Genomic DNA, 19,348 nt, shown 5'->3' with positions numbered 1-19,348 from the left:
AAGTGGTGAGGTTCTCGTTAAGTTATTTTCTCACCTTCTGACCTCTCCCAGCTCACCATGGAGGAGGTTGGAGATAGGAGGCAACCTTCAAGACTGGCTGGAGGCATGGAAGGATTTTTTTTCCCCCAAGATCCTCGTATTCACCATGCCATCGAGGCCGAGCGTCAAAGGGTCCTGGGTGAGATTGTCGCCTCTATGAGGAGGCCTCCTGCTCCCTCCGAAGCTCGAGGAGACTTTTTTCGGCTCATGGCTTTGCTCCTGATAAGTCATTGCCGCTCCTAATCCTGTTCCTGGTCCTGTGCCGGAGGGGTTCATAGAAGAACTGCCTTCACACCATGATTCTCATCCTGTTCCGGGTACTGGTCCTGTTCCAGAGGGGTTCTTGGATGAACCCCCTTCACACCCAGATCCTGTTCCTGTTTCTGTTCCGGAAGGGTCCCAAGCCAAGCCGCCCTCACACTCTGTTCATGTCCGTGAGGGGCTCGTGGACGGACTGCCTCCAGTTCCTGCTCCTGTTCCCGGTCCTATCCTGGAGGGCTCCGAGGACAAACTGCCTCTATCCCTGGTTCCCATTACGGAGGAGTTCGTGGACGAGCTGTCTCCACTTCTTGTTCCTGTCCCTGAGGGGTGTGAGGACGCACTTTCTCTGCCTGCTGTGCCTCGGCGGCTCTGCCGCAGATCTCCACGGCCTTGCCGAAAATCCTAACGGTCTCTGCACTGCTCGTCTGGGTTCCAGCGATTTCCGCATCGGGCCTCTGAGCAACACCGTGGGTTCTCCTGGTCCCGCCGCCAGCCACCAGACCACCAGCTCCTGCGTCGCCATCCTCCAGACCGCCAGGTCCATTGTTGCTGTCCACCTGAACTCTGGATCTGCTGGGGACGTCTCCGGGCCATCTGCCTGAACTCTGGGTCTGCTAGGGATGGCCTACTGGCCGTCCACCTGAACACAGGGTCTGCTGGGGACGGTCTCTGGGCCGTCCCCAGCAGGCATGAATTGTTGCCCTCGTTCCGAGGCCCCTCCGCCCACCCTGGTTGGATGTTTATTTTGGTTTTGTTTTGTGGGCGTCTCGGATCCGCCCTTAAAGGGAGGGGCTATGTCAAGCCATCTTGTGTTTTTAAGTTCTTGAGTTTGAGTTTTTGTTCATTTACCTGGTCTAGTCCTTTGTTTCCCTGCATCCCAAGCCCACACCTGTTCTGTGTTTTCCCCTGATTGTCTGGTCTCGTGTGTCATTGGTTCCCCTGCAGTTCAGTTCTGTAGTTAAGCCATTTTGTTTTCTTTGTTCCCCACTAGTCCTTGTGTTTGTGTGCATGCTATCCAGTCTGTCTGTGTCCAGCCATGAACATTAAAGACTCGTTTTACCTGCAAACCTTGAGCTTCAGGATTTCTTCACTGCACATTGGTCCATCACAAAACCACTTTATGACAGAATCCTATCATCATTTGAAAGCGCTAATGTGTAAAACTTGAACCCGTGTTGGGTTTTGAAAGGACACCACACCGCATACAGACACGTCAGTCAGTGACAAACCAGGATTGACACCCTCAGATGTATTTTGCCCATGGTTCATAGCACCACCTTTGCCAATAACACTTGTTGATTCCCATGCCTGACCGGAATTGGATGACTAAGCTATGACCCCATTATTTTGTTATCTTGTTATTTTGTTCCCTTGTTATTGTTTTCACATTGTCTCAGGGTTACCAAAGCTGTTGACCAAAAGAATGTGATGGTGATGTGAATGCATTGTTACTTTTGTATTTCCTTACCGAACTATATAGACAGTTAGTCATAAGTTTAGCCCTGCCCAGGCTACACTTATCCTGCCATGTCATAGGCCTTTGAAAAACGAACTGAACTGCCAACAGGAATACAGAGACAGTATTTTTGTTGATGTATTTTTGTTGTTGTTTTGTAGTGTTTTGTTTTTTTGTTGTTCTTTACGCATCATTGATTTCATCAGCTCCTGATCAGCAGCCGTAGTGTATCATTACTATGCTTGGAGACACCTCTCTGGAGAAACAGAAGCTCGGGGGCTGGTTTACTTTTCCTCCACACTGCCCATTCCCAGAAGAGCTTGAAAGCTGGAAATCAGTCTGATACAAGAAGATCAGATCTACATACCGATTAAAGACTGCCAGATGCAACTCAGGCACAGGTGAAATCCACAGAGGTTTCCATAGAGTTTCCTCCTTGTTTTTCAGTCAACTGCAATGGTTTCTCATATTTTCCACATTTTGGACGGAGGAGATGTTGACCGTCTTGAGCTAATCACAGATGCGTGACACTCTGGCTCACCTCCTGTTTTTCTTCAGACCCACAACCCATCCAGCCGGTGAAGAGAAGAAATTGACGTTAAAGTAATTTTGTTCTTTTTATATTAAATCCGATAGGTGTATTTAAAGGTCTGGGCAGGGTGAGGCATAGTTTAAGTGAATTAGGATCACCACTAGTTCTGCTCAAGTTTGGGTGCGTTTGTCCTGCTGATTGCCAATCAGCCAGGAGCTAAAGTTTTTCATTCGAAGCAGACTGCAGTCTGTATCTTGTGGCCTGGCCACTCCATTGTTCATTCCATCATTTTATTACCCTTCAGGAATTTCCACCGAGCTCCCGCCTCAAAGTTTTGCAACCCTTTGTTTAAGATTAGGGGCTAACAGTTGTGGCTAAAGGGCTGGCTGCTAGATGATCTGCGTCTGGGGCGTGGAATAATGCATGCTTAATTAGGTGGAAGTTGTTGACCAGAAAAGTTGGTTGTAAGAGGGACAAGTGGTTTAACATATTTCACATAGAAAAAGAGACAGCGTTTGTGTTTATTTTGTGTAAGAGAGATTAGCTGTCAAAATAAGGCTAGGGTTCCACACCATTCAGTGAAAAAGTTGATAACACAGTGACATTTTGTGGGGTTTTGGTTAATAATTACAAATGAATAATGATAATTAACTAACTGTAATTATTAAGTGTTGTGAGCCCAAAAATCACACCACCAGAGTGTATCTCTTATTATTTGTAAAAGGTTATTTTTGGTTAAAATGTATTTCTTCTAAATTCCGATTTTTAATTAGTATTTTTGATAAATATAATCAATAATTGAATGGAATTGAATATATATTTATAATCAATAATCATAATCCTTACACTGATGCACACTTACATGTCACTGTTTAAGACATGTAAGTGTCACTGTCCTTACATGTCACTGTTTAAGACATTGTTCTTGTATTAATAAACAACATTGATGTTTCATTTAAAAGGTTACATAAATGTTTATTTATATTAAATATATATTAAATAAAAAGACTGTTTATTGGGGCCGCCCGAATATAAGCAACTCCCCCTCAGCTAAGTTCCTTTAAAAGACATGTCCTGGTCAAAAATAACACCAAGGTTTTTTACTTTATTACCGGAGGTCAATTTAATGCCATCCAGTTTAAGTGATTGACTAAGCAGTTTCTTTTTTAAAGACTCCGGCCCAAAGACAACAACTTCTGTCTTGTCTGAATTTAGAAGCAGAAAATTTAAAGTCATCCAAGTTTTATGTCTTCTAGACATGCTTGTATTCTAACTGGTTGGGCTCATCAGGATTTATGGATAAGTAAAGCTAAGTATCATCAGTTTAACAGTGAAAATTTATCCTATGTTGCCTGATAATTTTAACAATTGGAAGCATATATATAGTGAAGAGAATTGGCCCAAGCACTGAACCCTGTGGTACTCCACAATTAACCCTGGAGATTAAAGATGATTTATCATTTACATGAACAAACTGGAATCTGTCAGACAAATAAGATTTAAACCAGCCTAGCGCTGTTCCCCTGATCCCTACAGCATATTCCAGTCTTTCTAAGAGAATATTGTGATCGACTGTATCAAATGCAGCACTGAGATCTAACAGAACAAGTACATATACAAATCCATTATCTGAGGCCATGAGAATATCATTAGTATCTTTCACCAGTGCTTTTTCTGTGCTATGATTAGCTCTGAAACCTGACTGAAACTCAAACAGATCATTGCTGTGTAAATGCTCACACATTTAATTAACAACTATTTTCTCAAGAATTTTAGATAAGAACGGAAGATTGGATATAGGTCTGTAATTTATTTAGTTATCTTGATCAACCGAAGGTTTGTTAAGTAAATGTTTAATTACAGCTACCTTATGTAAGGATTATGATTATTGATTAATTAATATTCATCAAGAATTATAATTTAAAATCATAATTTGAGAAAAAAAGAATTAATTTCTTGACCAGAAATCATTACTTCAGAATAGAAATCAGAGATGTTCTCTGGTGTGGTGATTATGAGCTCAAAGCCCTTTAATAATTACAAATTATTAACCAAAACCACCAACTGTCATTGTTTATTCAACCACTTCTCCAAAAGTGGAGCATCTTCGACCTTGTTTTGACAGATAAATCTGGGCCTGCCAAGTCTGTCCAGCATTCTCCTCCTCCAGCGGATCCAACTCACCACCAGGTGGTGATCAGTGGACAGCTCAGCCCCTCTCTTCATCCGAGTGTCCAAAACATGCAGCCGAAGTCGATCATCGACCTCCTGCCTAGGGTGTCCTGGTGCCAAGTGCACTGATGGACACCCTTATGTTTGAACATGGTGTTCGTTATGGACAATCCGTGACTAGCACAGAAGTCCAATAACAAAACACCACTCGGATTCAGATTCGGGAGGCCATTCCTCCCGATCACGCCTCTCCAGGTGTCACTGTCGTTCCCCACATGGGCGTTGAAGTCCCCCAGCAGAATAATGGAGTCCCCGGGAGGGGCACTATCCAGCACCCCCGACAGGGACGCCAAGAAGGCCAGGTACTTTGAACTACCCCTGGCTCCAGGGTGGGACCCCGGCTCCGCCGTACCGGGCGACGTCACATGCCTCGATATTTTGTTCTTCATGAGGGATTCTTGAACCACTCTTTGTCTGACCCATCACCTAGAGCCATGGGAGACCCTACCAGGGGCATTTAGGCCCCAGACAACATAGCCTCTAGGATCATTTGAGCACTCAAACCCCTCCACCACGTTACGGTGGCGGTTCAAGGAGGGGAAATCCTGTGGTACATATCCATTTACTAAGGATAGACTATCATATCTAAAATGGGGCTGGTAATCATAGGGAACCCTTCCTGAAATAATTTGGTTGGGAGTGGGTCTAACATACAAGTTGAAGGTTTAGATGAAGTTAATGTTTATGATAGCTCAGGAAGCTCAACTGAATCAAAGCAGTCCAAACACAGATCAGGTTCTACAGTTTCAGGTGTCTTACTTACTGAGGATGAATGAATCATGTTTGAGAGTATACCAATGATTTTTTTTTATAGGATCAGTTTTATTTAGAAAGAATCCCATAAAGTCATTACTGCTCAGAGCTAAGGGAATGGATGGCTCGACAGAGCTGAGTCTGTGTAAGTTTAGCAACTGTCATAAGAGGAAACCTCGGATTATTCTTATTCTCTTCTATTAATGATGCGAAATAAGCCGTGTTAGCTCAGCTAAGTGTTTTTTTATACAACAGACTAATAGTCAGATTAAAGCACAATGTTAGAAAATTGGAGAGAACATGGCGCTCCACACACTTAGAGGACTCCAGCTCTCAATTAAACCAGGGCCAGTCTCCTATGAATAATTACCTTCTTTTTCAGGGATGCTAATGCACCACACAGTGAGGAAGTAACACTAAACAAAATCATTGCCCTCATCTGTGTTTTTCTGTGATAATGTGGAAATAAAAAAATGGAACAGATTATTTAAAGGTTGTTACAGCATTTTCTGATAATGATCTACTATAATAAAATTTTCTTTCAGGTGTGGAGTACTCTGTTAAATTAAACCTAAAGGCTACTGAAGAAACAGGACAGGACAGGGTTATTTGGAAATATTGTTATTTCATTAAACTCAATTCCATATGTCAGTACAAAGTCCAGAGAATGAAGACAAAGGTGGGTAGGTTTGTTAAAGTTTTGAGCAAAGCCAATTGTGTCTAAGATGGCATTAGAAGCTATATTTAGGTTATCACTTTCAGTGTCAACATGAATGTTAAAATCCCCCACTATAATGACCTTACCTGTATTTAACACTAAATCAGATAAGAAGTCTGAGGACTGATCTAAAAATTTAGAATTGGGGCCTAGTGGACGTTACAAAACAACAAACAGAAGTGGTTTTAGTGCTTTGCAATTTGGATGAGGAAAACTAAGGATTAAAGAGGATTAAAGAGTTGTAGCTATTAATTGATCTGGGTCTAATCAATAAATCAAACTGCAAGATGGTTGCTACTCCTCCTTGCCCAGTTTTTTTAGGTATATGAAAATTTTAAATTAGTAGGAGTTCAGTTATTTATAGTAACATAATCCTCTTGCTGGAGCCAGGTTTCTGTGAGGTAAAATAAATCAATCTGATTGTCACATATCAAGTCCTTAACTAACAAAGTCTTTGAAGAGAGAGATGTTCAATAACCCACATTTTATCTTTATCTTTTCTGTGTGAGTTTTATTTATTTTCACAAGATTTTCATAGTTTCCTCATTTAGAATATTCTTTAATGTATTCAATTTTGGCCGTGGGCAAGACACTGTCTTAATAGGGTAAACAGTGGGTAACAGTATAGATGCTGCAGAGAGGAGTGTCAAACTACGACCCTGCTTCCTGGTCTAAATCCTGGGTTGTCAGAATTTTGGAGAACCAATAAATTCGACCAGATTCCTAGAAAGAAGTGCTGCTCCATCCAAAGTGGGATGGATGCCACATCTCTGGATCAGACCAGGTTTTCCCCAAAATGTTCACCAATTATCAATGTAGCCCAAATTCTTTTTAGGACACCACCTAGACAGCCAGCAGTTGAATGACAGCATGTGGCTAAACATGTCGTCAATGGTCAGATCAGGAAGGGGACCAGAGAAAATTACAGGGTCTGACCAGATAAACTCTGAGCCAGTTTTCAAGGTTAGAGTCTGAAAGAAAGCACATAGAGTTAGTCACAGCACAAGCTCAGTCAGTAGCTATGTCTAGGAGAGAGAAAGGGTTAAACACTGAAAGACACGGCCATGTGGATCATCGGTAGAGGGTGAGCATTAAGTTGTTGCCAGCAGAAGCTTGGACGATGCCCCTCTCCAGAAAGGTGTCACAGGTAGACGCAGAGTCAGGCCAGGTCTAGCTTCTAGGAAGAGAAAAGGGAGAGAACATAAAGTTAGAAGCTGAAATAACAGCAAATAATGCAAAATTGGAGAGTAGTGTGAGAATGTAGCGAAGAGGTGAAAGTGGTCATTATGTTTTTTTGCTTCCGCCTCTCTGCCTGCTCAGACACTTTTCTCCTAAGCTCCCTGCTTGCTTGCATTCTTTTACTCCTAACTTTTTATCTCTTAGCCAAAATTACGGAAATATTGGACTAAAACAACTTCTTACCGGCGACTCCCAAGGATTATTATTATTATTATTATTATGATTTTATTAAAGGACTTTGATGTTTTTATAATCGAACTCGAAAGCAGGACAAGTTGATGCCAGCTAATCAGCACAAAATGCCTCCATTCACCACAGAGGACTTCGACAAACTTTTACAGAAATTGGCTGTTTTGGAGATGAAAATCCACCAACTAGAAGTGAATGTGGAGGTGAATATGGGGTACAGCGATGATTCAACTCTGCCTGTGATCCCAAACAGTGACAGCCAGCTCAACAACTCAGCCGGCAATCAGAACACTGAGAATAAACCTACCGGCAGACCCCCCTGGCATGTTTTAGGGGCATGCCCAAAAAATCAAGGTGGACGACTCACTGGAAGATCTCAGCAATTAAATAAATTAGAATGGCCAGAATTACAGAGAAATGCCCCGGTTTCCCCTGGGAAAAGGAGACTTCGACAGCGAGCTTCTGTCACAACAACTGATGGGAGTGAGACAGCTGGAAACAACGGAATTCCACTCCAAAACAGACTTGCTCCACTATAGAATAAAAACCAGGAAAATGATCCATCTTCTGAGAACAATAAAAGGTTTGAGAACAACCTTCACTCTAAATAGTCTTCTCCTAAGCTGCCAGAGAAAAAGTACTCCACCAGACCAAGAACCCTTATAGTGGGCAACACAGCTGTGGATGGGATTAAAAACTTTTGCAACAAGAAAAACACAGAAGTTATGATTGGTACCAGTAACATGGTGTCTGATATCTTAGAGAATATTCTTGCAATCACAGAAAAGCACCCGTCTCTAGAGAACCTTATTATACACTGTGGAGCCATGGATGACGTGGCTAAGAAAAAATCAGAAGGATTGAAGGAGGATTTCACTCGTCTTCTGAATATTGTTGGAGGTCTCAATATCAAGGTGTTTCTCAGCAGACTCTTTGCACCGATTGTCTGGGGAGATGAGATTTTTTCCAGACTTCTGATGATTAATAAGTGGTTGAAAAAAACACGTGCCACCACACCTGTGAACGTCATCGACAACTTTAATATTTTTTGGGAAAAAAGACAACTCTTCAAGCAAGATGGTTTCTGTTTGAACAAACCAGGAGCCAGACGTCTCTCATTTAATCTCTTCTATTCAGTAAATAATCTGCCAGCAGCTTCGACCTTCAGCAGAGAACATGGAGTATCAACAACAATGATAACGCTGCCTCCAACAGCTCCAGCAGAAACAATCAGCCAGTTGGCTGAGAAAGAGAAGTTATCACAAAAGGTCTCCCCGTCGAAATCCACAGGAGAAGTGGACCCCCCCCATTATACCCCCATCCCCCCAAACCCAGACCCGGACCGACAACCCCGGTAAACCCCCGTCACCCCAGACCCCAACCCAGACCGCACAGAACTCTCCCAACTCCCCACTGAGCCCGCTTTTTGCTTTACTGGATTCTGATAACATGAAAGGAGCTCTTAAAATCGGGACCCAAATGGCTCTGACATCTTCTCCATTAAACACCCCCCGTGGCCGAGGTCCAGCACCTCCTAATCTATCTCCTCCTAATCAGGACCTTCAAATCACTTCTCTGTGATACAATCTGGGCCCCAGTGGTAACTCTATCAGAAATGAGCATGTCCAGGAAAAACTTGGGCCCCTAATAGGAGATAGTTGTAAAATCTCTGTGCTTATACGTGACAGAAAGAACAAATCCAAAAGGATAATAGACAGTAATAAACAATCAACAAAAGCCATAAACTGTCAGGTACAACCAGACACAGAGTTAATATTAACAACTAAGTCATATAAACTGGCTTTACTGAACATCAGATCTCTGTCAGGAAAATCATTTTTAATCAATGACTTCATTACTGACCACGATCTTGATGTTATGTTTTTAACAGAAACATGGTTACATGAATTTAATGAAGCTCCCATTCTGATAGAGGCGACGCCTCCGAACTACAATTTTCTTTGTGAGAGCAGACAGCAAAGGAAAGGTGGAGGGGTGGCCACTTTGTTTAAAGATTTATTAGAGTGTAAAAAAGTATTTCTGAGCAAATTTGACTCTTGAATATTTGGCTCTCCAGGTAGAGAGCCCTGTCTGAACCATGTTCTTGAATATTTACAGGCCTCCTAAGTCCACAACAAACTTTATCAGTGATTTTAATTAGCTTTTATCTGTGATATGTGTTGACTATGACTGTTTAATTATTGTGGGAGACTTCAACATTCACATGGACAATCCTGAAGACAGAGGGGCAATAGATCTATGTGACACTCTTAGAAATTTTGGTTTGACTCAACATTTTAAACAGCAAACGCACAAACAGGGACATATTTTGGACTTGATCATCAGTAAGGGTCTAAACATTTCCAAGGTGTCTGTAACTGATGTTGCTCTATCTGACCACTTTTCTGTTATTTTTGAAAGCATCATCTGCAATGACTCAGTTTGCCAAAGAAAGATGATAAGAAAATGCATCTTTAAGGACAGTGCTGCTGAAACCTTTAACCATCAACTCCAGTACCACTGTTGTCTCCAACTAGAACTGATTTTGACAAAATTTCCCAATTTCACCAAATAAACTGCAAAATCTTAGAAGAAATCGTACAGCAACTAAGCTCTTCTTCCTGCTGTCTCGATCTTTTACCCACAGCTTTCCTTAAGAAAGCTTTGCCTGTAATAACATCTGATTTAACTCAAATAATAAACACGTCCCTTTTGTCAGGTGTTTTCCTCCAGGCCCTAAAAACAGCAATTATGAAACCTCTATTGAAAAAGAGCAACTTGGACAAGCTGCTACTACAGAACTACAGGCCTATATCAAACCTCCCCTTCATCAGTAAGATAATTGAAAAAGCTGTGTTTCAGCAGTTAAACAACTTCCTGACAACGACCAACCGCTTCAATGTCTTCCAGTCAGGCTTGCGTGCTCACCACAGTACAGAGACTGCTCTTGTCAAGGTGTTCAATGACTTCCGTATAAATGCAGACTGTGGAAGAACCACCGTGCTGGTATTATTGGACCTTAATGCAGCATTCGACACTGTTGATCACTCCATTTTAGTAGAGCGCCTGGAAAACTGGGTCGGCCTCTCTGGTACAGCACTCAACTGGTTTAAATCCTACTTGAAGGACAGGGACTTTTTTGTGTCAGTAGGTAACTTTACATCAGAGAGCACAAAAATCACATGTGGCGTTCCCCAAGGGTCCATCTTAGGGCCCCTCCTATTCATTAGATTTTAATAAACAACAACATAAGTTATCATAACTATGCAGACGACACACAGCTATACGTTACGATGTCACCAGGTGACCATGAACCCATTCAAGCGCTGGGTAAATGCTTAGAAGCAATCAATGCATGGATGGGCCTACATTTTCTTCAGCTGAATCAAAACAAAACTGAAGTAATAATCTTTGGACCAAAGGAAGAGCATTTAAAAGTTAGCACACATCTTCAGTTAATACAGCTAGAAACCACCAGTCAGGCTCGAAACCTGGGTGTAGTGATGGACTCAGACCTGAACCTTCAGAGGCACATAAAGGTAGTAACTAGGTCGGCCTTCTATCATCTAAAGAACATCTCCAGGATTAAAGGACTAATGTCTCAGCAGGACCTTGAAAAACTAATTCATCTTTAGTAGAATTGATTACTGCAACGGTGTCTTCACAGTCCTGCTTGAAAAGTTGATCAGACAGCTGCAGTTGATCCAGAATGCTGCTGCCCGCGTCCTCACTAGAACTAAGAAAATGGAGCACATCACCCCGGTTCTAAAGTCCTTACACTGGCTCCCTGTAGCTCAGAGAATAGAGTTTAAAATACTTCTGTTAGTCTATAAATCACTGAATGGCTTAGCACCAAAATACATTACAGACTTGTTGTCAGTGTATCAACCACCCAGACCTCTCAGGTCTTCTGGCTCAAATCTACTCTGCGTACCCAAAACCAGAACCAAACATGGAGAAGCAGCTTTTAGTTCTTATGCTCCACTAATCTGGAATAAACTGGCAGAAAACTGTAAAAGCACCGAAACCCTAAGTTGCTTTAAATCAAGATTAAAAACTTATTTGTTTAGAGTTGCCTTTGACTGTGCCATCTAGGCATGATTAGTTGCGTTTTCAGTCCAATTTTCCTTTCATTTTCTTGTCCATCATTCTATTCTCTTTCTTTTATTTTACTTTTTTAAATTACCTCTGTTGTTTGATTTTATCATTTGATTTGTTTTTCTGTGTCCGTATCTGTGTTTATTTGCTTTGTGATTGTATTGTAATTGTATGTACAGCACTTTGAGTGTCTCGTTGCTGAAAAGCGCTACATAAATAAACTTACATTACCTTACCTTATGTCCTCCAGCAGCCTAAGCCTATAGCAGCATAACTACAGAGATAGCTCAGGATACCCTAAGCCACTCTAACTATAAGCTTTATCAAAAAGGAAAGTTTTAAGCCTAGCCTTAAAAGTAGACAAGGGTGTCTGCCTCACGGACTAAAACTGGGAGCTGGTTCCACAGGAGAGGAGCCTGATAACTAAAGGATCTGCCTCCCATTCTACTTCTAGAGACTCTAGGAACCACCAGTAAACCTGCACTTTAAGAACGAATTGCTCTGTTAGGAACATATGGAACAATCAGATCTTTGATGTATGATGAAGCTAGATCATTAAGGGGTTTATATGTGAGGTGGAGAATTTTAAATTCTATTCTGGATTTAACCGGGAGCCAATGAAGGGAAGCTAAAGTAGGAGAATATGATCTCTCTTTTTAATTTTCATCACAACTCTTGCTGCAGCATTTTGAATCAGCTAAAGGCTTTTAACTGCATTTTGTGGACATCATGATAGTAAAGAGTTACAATAGTCCAGTCTTGAAGTAAAAAATGCATGGGCTAGTTTTTCAGTGTCACTCCTGGATAGGATATTTCTAATTTTGGCAATGTTCTGGAGGTGAAAGAAGGAAATCCTAGAAACCTGTTTAATATGGGATTTAAATAACATATCCTGGTCAAAAATAACACCAAGGTTATTTATTATTTACCGGAGGTCAGTTCAATGCCATCCAGGTTAAGTGATTGACCAAGCAGTTTCTTTTTTAAAGACTCCGGTCCAAAGACGACAACATCTGTCTTGTCTGAATTTAGAAGCAGAAAATTTAAAGTCATTCAAGTACACACGTCCATTATCTGAGGCCATAAGAATATCAATAGTGACTTTCAGCAGATCTGGGCTGCACGGTGGCGCAGTTGGTAGCACTGTTGCCTTGCAGTCAGAAGGTCCTGGGTTTGATTCCTGGCCGGGGGTCTTTCTGCATGGAGTTTGCATGCTCTCCCCATGTATGCGTGGGTTCTCACTGGGTACTCCGGCTTCCTCCCACAGTCCAAAGACATGCCTGTTAGGTTAATTGGTTAATCTAAATTACCCTAAGGCGTATGAATGAGTGTGCATGGTTGTTTGTGTATTGCCCTGCGATGGACTGGCAACCTGTCCAGGGTGTACCCTGCCTCTTGCCCATAGACTGCTGGAGATAGGCACCAGCTCCCCCGTGACCCACTATGGAATAGGCGGTAGAAAATGACTAACTTTCAGCAGAGCTGTGTCAGTGATCTAGGACTATGCTTTCTACGTACCGTCACCCAACCAACCTGAGGTCCTGGCTGTGCTGGCTCTGCTGAAGGACTGGTACGTGGAGCTACCCTCGGTGTCTCGTGAGGGCTAAGGGGCCTCGGCTATCTGCTAGTTTTTCAACAGCGCAGCTGGGCCCCCAATTCTGACACCCTCGGCTCCAAAACTACAAAAAATGTAATACACAAAAAAACATTAAGCAAGTGGCTACAGATAGTGTGGGAATAATTCAATTCAAAAATACTTTATTAATCCCAAAGGGAAATTAAATGTTGTTGTAGCTCATTATGAAGGTTTCTTCAAAGAGCCATTGTAGATGCTGATGGCTGTGGGCCGGAAGGATCTCCTGTAGAGCTCCGTCTTACAGCACATCTGAAGAAGCCTCTGACTGAAGACACTCTGTTGTTGTAGAACAGTCTCATGAAGAGGATGCTCAGGGTTCTCCATAATGTTCTTCATTTTATGAAGAATCCTTCTTTGCACAATGATCTCCAGAGGTTCCAGAGGAGTCCCCAAAACAGAGCCAGCCTTCTTTATCAGCTTGTTGAGCTTTTTTAAGTCCCTGGCTCTGATGCTGCTTCCCCTTCTCTGATGGCAGGAGTCTCTTAAGGAGGATGCTCAAAATTCTCCAATAAGCTCTTTATTTTATGAAGAATCCTTTTTTGAGGAATGATCTCCAGAGGCTTCAGAGGATTCCCGAGAATAGAGCAAGCCTTCTTAGCTTGTTGAGCTTTTTTACATTTCTGGCTCTGATTCTGCCTCCCCAACAGATGATGGCAGAAGAGATCACACTCTCCACAACAGACTTATAGAAGATATACATCATCTTGCTGCAAACACAGAAGGACCTAAGCTTCCTCAAGAAGTACAGTCTGCTCTATCCCTTCTTGTAGATGGCTTCACAGTTGCATCTCCACTCTAGTCTGTTGTCCAGGCGAACACCGAGGTATTTATACTCCTCCACTACCTCCACTTCTTCTCCCAAGATGGAAATAGTTTTTGACTTATTCCTGTTTCTATTAAAATCTACAATCATTTCCTTTGTTTTAGTCATGTTCAAGATGAGATGATTGTTTCCATACCATGCCACAAAGCGGTCCACCACCTTCCTGTACTCAGCTTCTTGTCCATCTCTGATCCACCCCACAACTGCAGAATCATCCGAGTATTTCTGCAGATGACAGGAGTCTGTCTTGTACTGGAGGTCCGAGGTGTACAGAGTGAAAAGGAATGTTGAGAGTACAGTCCCCTGTGATGCTCCTGTGCTGCTGACTACCTGGTTAGACTCACAACCCTTCAGAGATTGTTGAGGCTTCCACCTCAATCTTCTGGAGTTTCTGGCAAAGCAAATCTGGTTGGATTGCACTGGAGAAATCAAAGAACATGATACTCACAGTGCTACTGGCTTTGTCCAGATGACAGTGGGTTTGTTGAAGCAGGTGTATGATGGCATCTTCAACTCCAGTTCCACAGCGATAAGCAAACTGAAGGGGGCCCTGATGGTTTACTGTTTGCTTACTCAGGTGGGCCAACAGGAGTCTCTCTAGGACCTTCATTATGTGGGATGTCAGGGCAACAGGTCTGTAGTCATTGAAGACTGACGGGTACTGGAACAAGACAGGAGGTCTTCCACAACACCGGAACCTTCTTCTGGGCCAGGCTAAGATTGAAGAGGTGCTGCAGAGAGCTGCTCTGCACAGCCCTTCAGGACTCTAGGGCTGACATGATCTGGACCTGCAGCCTTATTCCGATTCAGTCTCTCCAGTTGCATCTTCGCCTAACTTCTTGGGTGGCAAAGGAAGCATCAGCATGTTCTGATATGGTTGAAGGCAAACATGTAGAAGCAGAAGGGTCTAGGGCTGAGGTGGAAGATAAAATGTGGTGTTACTGGACAGCTGTGGGTCCTGTGGGTCAAAGGAGCACTGAAACACACTGAAGAAGGCTTTCAAATTTTCCACAATCCGTTTGAATGGGCTATGTAAGTCACAGAGAGAAGAAGGCTGTCTAAATCTAGTGTCCAAGTCTCATTCTTGAGAGTAACCAAGTTCTTCATTATCTTAGTACATACTTAGGCACCGGGTTGTCCAAAGTAGATTAATGACCAAGGTATCTTTAAAGAAACCAATTATTATGATTATAAGTACGCCTCTGCATGTAGGTATAAAAATACTAGAAAAGCTGTTACCATTGATTTTTTATTTGATGTAGTTTTTCTCTAATTTGGACTTTTTGAAGTTTCTCTTGTTTGTGTTAGAATACAGTATGTTGACTGAATATTTTTGCAGATATGTTTGTGGTTTTTTTTTAATAAAAGGCTTGGTGACAGCTCGAAAGGTACAATGAAATGTATTTATTCTAAACAGAAATTTGCCTTGAGTTTTAGTCTTTATACACCTGTAAACCACACCTATCTTTGTTGCTATGAATGTATGTTCATGATACTGATGAGCAGATTTATTCTTTTACATTGAATCCATTTATTATATATTTTATTACCTCCCTGTCTTATGTATCGCAACTTTTTTGTAAGTGTGTAAATAAATTCAAGTTTTCTCTCTCTCTCTCTCTCTCTCTTCTTCTGTAGGTGTCAGACAGTTCATTGGACTCCCAAAGTAATGGCTTGTATCGCTCCCAGTTGTCTCTCAGACAAACACCCTTCAAGTCAAGTGACTCGGGGGCTTTTTCTATTGAGCGTTACAGCTAAATGGAAAGGAAGGATGGCTGTGGTTTCAATTTATCATCACACAGGCTCTTTCAAGGCTGAGAGCATTAAAACTACAAAGACAAAACTATATAAACTGTATGCAGTTTAAAAGCATGACTGTCTTTGCATGTGGTCATGTTTAGTAAGATTTTTGAGCCAGTTGCCAAAAGGCTAATTAGACTTTTTTTTTTTTAGTAGCTCATAAAAATGACAGCAATAAACAACTGGTTCATTTATAGTTCCTCTTATACACATTTATCTATCTCAGTACAAAAGCATGAAGATAGACAGTACACTGTATGATGAACATTTCAATGATACTGCAACACCCCCCCACCCCCAACCCTCCAACCCACCCACCACCACCACACACACACACATTGGTTAGACTGTTACAAAATCAAACCAAAATAAATTACATTTCAAAGTGAAATGGCTTTTCATTCAATCCAGCAAAGAAAAAGAAAAACATCTGATCACATAATACATACGAAATGTCTTTGTCATTGCATACTGTTGTCCATGAAGGTAATTTTGGGGCACACCTATTTGTGCATCGTAACTGTGAATTTGAAATAACAGACAGTAATGCTATAGGAATTTTGTATCTGTAGAATTTTTTTTCAGTCTTTCACAAATACAAAACAGCAGTTACACATCTTCAGATTCTTAAGTACAAGTGCACAAATTGTATTATGAGTTACACATCAAAGACCTCACACATTCCTGGGTCTGGTTGTCCCTATGGGGTATCGGCACCTGGGCCTGGGAGTATATAGTATGTATGGGGAGTGTGAGTGAGTGTACGATATCCATTGTTGTTTGTCTTTACGTTGGCTGCATGGGTGTGAGTGTTTTTATGTGTATGCATGAGGGTGGGAATGTGAGATTGTGACTGTGTGCCTGTTTTTTGTGTCAGGTTGGGTCTTGCGCTGCTCCCTCTCCTGGATCAGTTAATTTCCGCCACACTCTCTGCCGGTGATTGGTGTCTCTGCCCGCTGGTGTACTTGTGGTTCTCGGTGTCCAGGGGGTGGGGGCTGGGGGCTGGGTGCTTTGGTGCGTGCTGGCTCACTTCCGGTGGCTGCTTGCCGGGGCCTGGACCCTTGGCCTCTGCTTGGGGAGTGATGTGTCCTGAGGTCTCAGGTCTCTGGGTCCATGGCTGCATCTGCTCGGGTGTAGAATGATAATATGAATAATATGAATGTTTCTGCAGGTGTAGAAGCAAGCAGCAGGGTGTTATCTTGTATTCTCTTCATCCTTCTTTTATTCCTCCATTCTTTTCTCCTTCTCTCCCCTTTTCCTTTTTGCCCCACCTCTCTCTCTTCCGTGCTTCTTATTTTTTTCCTTTTCGTTTCTGTCTCCAAGTCTGTAACAATTGAAATAATCCCAAAATAAATAAAGTTTAATTTATAAATATCAAGCAGAGCTTTAAAGGGTTAGCTTTAATGCCCCACTTGTGAAAATAAATCTGTTGGGCTTTTTCTTTGCACTCAGACAACAAGCGCTCTTCCGTTGGACAGGACACGGTAGAAAAAAAAAAGAAACACTGAGAACATAATACTGCAATCCTGATACTCTGGCTGGGTCCTTTGTAGGGCATGGAGTTAATTCAGCTTGTTTCCCAGTATTCTCACATTGCCCATCATTCTGAGCGCTACTCAGAATTGAGAAAAAATTCTGGGTTTCAAAGAGAGATCTTGGCAGAATATTAATAAGAGGTTGGAAACAGAGGTGAGAACAGGAAACCCAGGGGATAATGCATGATAATATTACAGTGGAGTGCAAGAAGTTTGGTAGCTAATGGACATGAATTTAAATGTTATATTATTGGACTTGAAGAGAACCAGAGGTGATTTGTATACAGAAAACATGGTTAAAACCAACATTAGATTTTGTTATTAAAGGCTACGACAGTTTAAGAAGGGATGGACCAGAAGGAAGTGGAGGGTGGTGTAGGATACTTATAAAGCAAGGAGTTCAATATCAAATATCAGGAAAAGGTGAAGTTTGGAGTATATAGTTGTTCACGCAAAACATTATCAATTGAATTGATGGAGGAATTGTAATGCATGGAACGAAGGAAGGAAGGAAGGAAGGAATGTGGGGAATGTGTGTGTGTGGGGACGTTAGTGCTGATAGCACACTAAGGGGAAAATGAAATGATAAAAATGGACAGGTCATAGAATTACTGACTCTGCTGAGCATCTGCTCAAATGTAGAATTAATTATTGTTCCCCTTCAATCAATAAGACATACAAAATCTTTTATTTCTATCAATTTACCTTTTGTTTCAAATTCATTAGCTGGTTCTGTGAGTGGGATATTGATAAAAAAAAAAAACAATAGGGAGTGATCATTAATTATCCCATTAAGATCAGAACAGGTTTGACCTAAAATGTTAAGAAAATAATGATAAATAAGAAATGGAATTTTTATAAGGCAGACTGGAATAAATTTAAATATTTGAGTCAACAGAATCTTGAAAATTTAAGACATGACAATGGATGTAAATAATATAAATTTAAGTAAATTGTTGGATGGGTGCGAAAACTTGTTATCACTCATGTAAAAACTTTGTGCTAAGTGCAGCTGAACTCTGCTTTGTATCATGCTCTGGTACGCAGTCCTCCCTGTGTGTGTGGGATCTTCGTTATCTATTTGTACACACACACACCAGAGGCTGAATCACATTCTGTGAGAACCAGCCTCTTCTCAGCCTCACACATACACACACACACACACACACACACACACACACACACACACACACACTGTCTGAACTGTCTGTTGAACTGTGCACATAAATAAAGAAATAAGGTGTCAAAACTTTGTAGTCTGCACTGCAAAGTGAGCTACCCTTGCTGCAAGTAAAACTGACTCTGTATCGTTCTTGGCTCTGAGTTGACTTAATAATACCTAACATTAACTTGGTCCTCCGCAGCCGGAAAGATTCAATAACCTTATTTTCTTTGCTTTAACAGTGACTCTGGGATCCGTGGGGGAAGCCTGACGTCGAGTGAAGCACTGCTGCACAGCCTCCATTAGCCGGAGTGGCTGAAAGTCCCGGTGTGTGAATTCACACTTGGCCAGTGGGTTATTGCCTTCCTCGGCGCGGGGTGACTCTCACAGGATCCAGAGAATCACCAAGAAGTCAACTCCGAGGTGAGAGTTTGAAAATACAATACATAAGATAAGAAAAAGTCGTTGGTAGTGTGTCGCCGTTAAGGACACTGCATTGGGAAGGTTTTATTCCGCCGTGAAGGGAATAGCGATAAATTAGGTAGGGCCCCGCCAGGAAGGGGGTCAAATAAAACGATTGAGGATTGCTCCCCAGCAAGGGATAGAATAAGCGCTATAAAAATAGGTTAAGGGGAGAAGATAGAGCTCATGGTGTTAAAATAAATCAGAAATCTGTTGTATGGTACCTGAAAGTAACTGTGTGACTATGTTGTGTGTGTGTATGGAGGACTAAGCATATTAATAGAATCATAGTAGGATTCTGCTAGTCCTGTGTTTTCTTTTGCCCAGATTAAAACTACGTACTGGTGACTTTGGAGATTAAGGTCGGATTTCATTCCAGAAAATTAACACCGCTGCAAATTAGTCGCAGTAGA

General features: G+C 41.8%; 1 protein-coding gene across 1 annotated transcript in view; it reads left to right on the top strand.

Annotated features, from left to right (window-relative positions):
• Positions 1-17,013, top strand: part of p2rx3b (purinergic receptor P2X, ligand-gated ion channel, 3b) — a 102,278-nt gene extending 85,265 nt beyond the window's left edge. Inside the window, exon 12 of the mRNA XM_047366460.1 lies at positions 15,615-17,013. Coding sequence (XP_047222416.1) covers positions 15,615-15,734 — 120 coding nt within the window. The 3' untranslated portion in view covers positions 15,735-17,013. The remainder of the gene's footprint in view (positions 1-15,614) is intronic.
• The last annotated feature ends 2,335 nt before the right edge of the window (positions 17,014-19,348 follow it).

The sequence above is a fragment of the Girardinichthys multiradiatus genome, chromosome 5 (assembly GCF_021462225.1).
Source record: "Girardinichthys multiradiatus isolate DD_20200921_A chromosome 5, DD_fGirMul_XY1, whole genome shotgun sequence".
NCBI lineage: Eukaryota > Metazoa > Chordata > Actinopteri > Cyprinodontiformes > Goodeidae > Girardinichthys > Girardinichthys multiradiatus.
This window is presented reverse-complemented; position numbering and strand designations above follow the sequence as displayed.